General features: G+C 46.4%; 1 protein-coding gene across 1 annotated transcript; it reads right to left on the bottom strand.

Moving 5' to 3' along the window:
* Nucleotides 1–1,314: 1,314 nt before the first annotated feature.
* On the bottom strand, nt 1,315–2,935 carry LOC149362961 (uncharacterized). The gene is made up of 2 exons (XM_089569843.1): nt 2,717–2,935; nt 1,315–1,686 (listed from the first exon to the last, which is right to left on the bottom strand). The coding sequence occupies exons 1-2, from the start codon at nt 2,796–2,798 to the stop codon at nt 1,427–1,429; spliced, it is 342 nt and encodes a 113-aa protein (XP_089425969.1). The 5' UTR covers nt 2,799–2,935; the 3' UTR covers nt 1,315–1,426.
* Between the last annotated feature and the right edge of the window lie 3,234 nt (nt 2,936–6,169).

Below are 6,169 nucleotides of genomic sequence, written 5' to 3'. Positions count from 1 at the left end.
CGTATGCGACTGTAGCGCCGTAATTGCGGAGAACAACTCCGCCCTCCGCCAGCGTGCGAATAGGACAATTATGATAGACCCTGCACTTCCCTTCTGCACCGCAGCTGGCGACGATAGAAAACCGTACAAAGATGTCACCGCGTCGGTGCTCGACTCATGGGGCTTGTATGGACGCCTGTCCAAGGCAATTGGGAGCATCAACATTGCCTTGCTGTCTGCAAAACACAAGTGAGCGGTTTTCAACTATAGGTGCGTAGCAGGTATCTGCACACTTGCTCCTGATCACCATAAGTTGAAAATCTAAAGTCTGATCTCAAATCTTTTTATTTGATAAGAATCTTCTTATTTCTGGTACAGAATGACCAAATATCAGACTAAAACCTGCGGACCTTCATTAATAGTGAACACTATCAGATAGGCTGACAAAAGTAGAAGGTAGGGGTCGTCTGAAGTCTCTCAATGCGTGTTCCGTTTCTGCAGCTTCAAAGACACACTCTTTAGAGTGAACGTTATGCAAGAAAATTTTTCGCGGATGGAAGAAGGGTGGAATGTGGTGGCATAAGCAACCCAGGGGCTTAGCTGGATACCGCCGATATACGAATGCCATTGTGCTGACCATTTTCGATCGACAGTGTGCGGAAATCGGAGAAGGCTGTGAAAAAAGCCTTGAGGGGACACTTAAGCGTTCTGCTAAGAGTACAATGCGTCAGAATTAAAGATTCTTCGTGCGCTACTATTCCTTCTCTTCCGCCTAGGCTGTGCTTTTATGCACACACATGCGGATACGGTCATTCCCTGCATTACATTAACTCGAGGGGAGCCATCCTACTAGTCCTAGCTTAGTGCGCCACTGCCCAGGCAGGTAGCGGTTTGTAACGTAGCCACTGACACACACGGGTTCCTTTCCGAGAATACTCATCGGACCAATGATTAACTGCCACTCGCCATGCAGAGCCGTCGACAGATTTTCTTAAGAATGGGAGGGGTAACACCATCACTTTAAAAACGCAGTCGCCCAAATGAGAGTAGTTCAATAAACTACATAATTTCGCAACACCTATCTACGATAACATTATCAGCGGGATATTTGTGCATTTCCGACTCGGAAGATGCACCAAACACTTAATTCTTTCGCAAAGGTTTCAAAAGAAAGAACCATAAAAGGTTTCAAAAAAATTTATTTCACACTGCGAGCGACGTACGTAGAAAACACATTGACATGGGTTGACTTGAGCGCTACTAAGCAGGGGGGATATGAAAATTGTAGCCACAACGCAAAAAGTGAGTAACAAGTAAATTCATAAAGGCAAGTCCATTTGGACATTTGTCAGTCGACACGAGCTTAATTACAAAGAAAGTCAGCCCGGCCACGTGTTGACTAGCATTGAAATTCATGCACGCATCTTTCAGGTGTCTTGATCCGCTTTCAGTTCTCCGTTGGGAAGAGGCCCGAGTGAAACGGAGGTGAATCAGAGACGTCGTCAAAGTCGAAGATCCAGCCCAAATCTATGGGCTCGTCATCTTTGATTGTATGAGGCTGCTGCTCTGGCTTTGGACTGCTCGTGTCAGCGTTCTTCACCGTCGGTTGGTGAGGATGGGTATCGACACCGCAGGTCCCAACTCCCGAGGGTCCGGCGTCCTCGTGGCTCCGGTTTTGCTTGCAACGCTTGTAGGCTGGGGTCACGTCTGAGAAGAGAAAGGCGAAGGTTGCGAACCAAAGAGCAACGATCCAAACAATTGAACTCCGCAACACAATATTTGCTTGGAACGAAGGGGAAATGAGACGAGGCCTACATACGGCACCTGTGTCCGGCGTCCCTGGTTTCCCTTGTGATACCTACAGCTGTTACGGACTGGTAAGATAGGTTGCTTAGCAGGCAATGCCATTAAATACCACCCGGCTGCTATAGCGATTCTAGAATGCAGACATTAACTTTTAACCACAGGCGCATTGCGAGCACAGTATCTGAAGAATTGCGCCAAATGCAATCGGCTGATACCAATTTGCGCATACGAAATCTTGCACCGCTTCCAAGCGTTTCCTGTTTTGACGCAACAGGGCGTTTTGACCCGTTCAGAGCTGAAGTGAATGCAGACACACAGAAGCGACGACCGGACATTGGAAGCAGAGATAAATGGCTGCCTAACAAAAGGGAAATTACGATCACGCGTCGCGATTTATCTCGCATAAAAAAGTCGAATTAACATAGTTCAATTAAAATATGGATGGGTTACGAGCCATGGTTTGTTGACAAGAAGGCCGTATCAAGCAGAACAACTTAGATTAAGGTATAATTTCTGGGTTAAAATTTCCTCTAATTCGTGAGCTACTGAACACCCTGTCTTCGGCGCCCATCGGTGGCAAAGGGGCGGCGCAAAAGTGCGCCGTATTGCGCGATCGCATGAATCGCAGTTTATCGATAGCATGAAAAAGAAAACGCGTATTTTTTCATGCACACGGAGAACCTATTAAAAAAAAACACAGAGAAGCCATCTGCAAGCAGAGCAAGAGATTCTTAACGGCTACAGTATAAACAATTCCAAATTACGGATGCCACACCATGCCAATTAAGACATCAATGCGCTCACTCTGTCACGGCGTAAGAACACATTATTTGGAAAATTAGTTACTTAACTAGCCGCCGGAAAAATTCTCGTTACGTTATCCTATCCGAGTTACTGAACAGTATTCAGGAGACTGAAGGCAATACCGTACCTTGGCATTCCTGTGGATTTCGTTCCGGACTCTGCGTTTCCCTTGGTCGTTTGGAAGCTGGCGTATTTGTCATCCTTGCCATGGCCAGCACCGTTGCTCGGATCGCTTCCTTCTCCGTCCCTTTCTCAGGGCCTGTAGCTGGGCGATGACCACTTTCGATGATGAAGCCGTAGGAAAAGATGCTTGTTGATGCCGAGATCTCGATGGATCTTCTGCATATCTTCGATTTTCTGCTCCGCTGCTGACAAAATGCGGCCTAAGTCAATCTCCATTACGAAATAGACCGGGATCAGCGTGAAATTCCCTCAGTGAAGAACACAGCGTGCACGAACTGTCACCAGCCCGTTTGGCTTCGACTCCTCGATTGACACTTTCGTGTCTTGAAGCTATTTACTAGTGTCGGAAGGGGTTCCTGATGACGAGAATGCAGCGCGGCGCCCACAATAGGCTTCACTTTAAGTTAACAAAAACGAACTTGTTGGCCGTGGAAAGTTGAAGAGATAAGGAGACACACGTGGGCCAGTTTCCTGAAGACGTTTCGAACCAAGAGCCTGAGGGATAAGGGAGAAGTGACCGTTCTCTCCTTTTTAGGAATTCCAAGAGCCTTGACCTCGTTGCGAGAATGTAGTTGGATTCATATTTGCTAGCGCTTAGTGAGCACACGGGACAAGAACACAAATACACAGGACAGACGTTAGTCTTCAACTGCCGTTTATTCGAAAAACAATCAATATATAACATCTCAAAACAGCTGAACTTACACATGCGCAGCAGCAACGCCACGCCTCACGAACATCATTTCTTTTTTCGACAGATTAACAGACGCCGTGCTGACGCATTTGGAACCTTCACTATCAATGCACACAGCTTCAAAAATTTCACGTTCCGCTTGTGTTTTCATTGTACCTAGAATGATTGTTTCTGGAAAGATTGGTGTGCAAGGTGCAGGGTCAGAGTCGCCAGGGTACCGTTCGATAAAACATGTGTAAGTGTGTAAACATGTGTAACATGTGCGCATGTGTAAGTTCAGCTGTTTTGAGATGTTATATATTGATTGTTTTTCGAATAAACGGCAGTTGAAGACTAGCGTCTGTCCTGTGTATTTGTGTTCTTGTCCCGTGTGTTCACTAAGCGCTAGCAAATATGAATCCAAATGCTTTCCAACTAGCCCAAGTTTCCGCCTTAACGAGAATGTAGTCTTTTTCACACTTTCCTTTTCCAGTTATTTGACAATAGAACAGCCTTCTGGGTATTGAAAGGCGGGGAGGGGTGGAGAACGCAGCTGCACTACAACGTGCGATAAGAACTGACGCTTGAGCTGATAGCAAGCAGTTGTGTCAGATACGCGCTTCGGAGATAATGGAATGCGCATTCTAGTGGTGTCGAAGTGACTGCATGCGGAAAAAATGATTCGGACACGACACGCGTTTGGCGTCTGCTGTAGAGAGTTCCAGAATTTTCCTTTTTCTCAATTGCGAAAATGGGGATCCGCTGTTTATATCTCTGCTTTGTGTCTTTTGTGTGGGACTAATAAAAAGTATCGTACAAGAACGGGTTAAGCGCAGCAGGAAGACTTTTCTCTGCAAACTTGCTCTACAAAGATCATATCGGCTTAACGATCGTAGATGCATGTAGAACGTTAGGTGTGGAGCATAGCGCTAGTGCCCGCCGAGTATCAACTGACGTTCGCTGTTAAATTTTAGTGTTGCTTTCTTCATTTGGCGCAACCACAGTGACGTTTGATGCATATCAAACGCGGCAAGGAAACCCTACCGTTGAAATAAAAGAAAAGGCCGAATTTTACCCAGCCACGGTGCCTCTTATAGACCTTCTCACGGGAAGTTTAGTGACATTTCCACGAAGTGCGTGTTGAACGAACGGCAATCCTTGTGCGCGCTGTCACATGGAAAAAGAGGTCATTTTGAAATGATGGCAGAGTACATGGATGCTGCTGTACGTTATGGAAAGTAATTTGTTTTTGGTTAATCCTTAGGGCATACATTTTTTCGCAGGCCTAATTCTCTCATATTTATAACGAGCCCCTCATTCCACTTCCCTTGTTTGCTTAATTACTCGAAGTTATTTTTTAATTTTATTTTCACAGGTGCGCACTTGTTATTAACTACAAAAAGTAAACACCCGCTCCACAGATACACGGGCATTTTTAATGCCTCCATACCTAATATCATTCAACTCGAATACCGCATTGTGGTACTACACGAAATTTGTGCCGCAATTCAGCAGCGATGCATTCGAGACAAAGGAGCTCCGCGAAGACATTCGATACTTTGGAATGCCTTGAAATGAGAACACAGCGCTCACTGACCCATAGCCGTCGCCATCGATTTGCCGCGTCCACAGATATGCCGGATGACTGCTTCGGTTTTGTTAATTTTCATATGTGTTGCTCGCTTTTTTGTGCTGCATCTATAGCAAATATTTTGTGTACTCGCTTAATGAGTGGTTCAACAAATAGTACAATGCTTATAATCTGCCACATAAGTGCAAAGCTTGCACACAAGTACTGTTACTTACATCGCTGTGTACAAAGAGCTAGTGCTAATTTTCTGGCTCTAAAGCGCAAGCAGCACCTTAGTTATGATACTAACCTCATTTTTGTACCGGTTCTACCTTGCTTGTGTACTCAATGCGACAACTTTGGGGAAGCGCCGATACGATTTTAGAGGTTTCGGTTTATTTTTGTTTGCTCCTGGAGCACAGCCATTTTTTAGTGCCAGATTAATATCCAGCACATCACGTTCGTCGGTGGGTGCTAAAAACATTGCGTTTGCGGCGTTTGATACAATGAACTGCTCGCACGGTAAATCAGCTGATTTCTCATCGCATGATTCGACTGCAATGAAATGGTCATTAAATAAATTTGCCACTTCGTTGTCAGTCGTTGTCAGTCATAGCATCGTTTGATACGGAACCTTTTTGTGCTGGAAGTTTTTCGAGAGCACCTCCCTCACGGTTTGCCATATTGCTACGGACGCTGGGAGGACGACGAAGTGGTTTTGTTAAGAAGACGACGCTGAGGTGCGAGCTTGTGTGCTGTGAGACTACTCCAAGCCGTCGGTCCCTTGCGTAGCAGATTACCTCTGCTGTTTCTATTACTGCTTCTAGCCGCCACGTATCATTTGGTGGAGGTTGCTAAATTGGATCCCCGACCTCAAGCTGGCTCTCCGCCGTGGCCGCCGTCTCGCCACCATGTCTAACGAGTCCGAGCCATCTCCCTCTCCGTCAACACCGCCAGCGGTCGTCGTCGCCCACCACCGCGAACCGGGCACGTTCTGCGGTACCGACGACGTTGATGTGGACGACTGGCTGGCCCTTTACGAACGCGTCAGCACGCACAACAGGTGGGATCCAACGCTGATGCTCGCTAATGTCATATTTTATCTGACCGGCACCGCGAGAGTGTGGTTCGAAACCCACGAAGAGGACTTGACC

Source organism: Amblyomma mixtum, chromosome 2 (genome assembly GCF_055824585.1).
Source record: "Amblyomma mixtum isolate Tamu chromosome 2, ASM5582458v1, whole genome shotgun sequence".
NCBI classification, from domain to species: Eukaryota; Metazoa; Arthropoda; class Arachnida; order Ixodida; family Ixodidae; genus Amblyomma; species Amblyomma mixtum.
The sequence above is the reverse complement of the archived record's forward strand: the minus strand, read 5'-3'. Positions and strand labels throughout refer to the sequence as shown.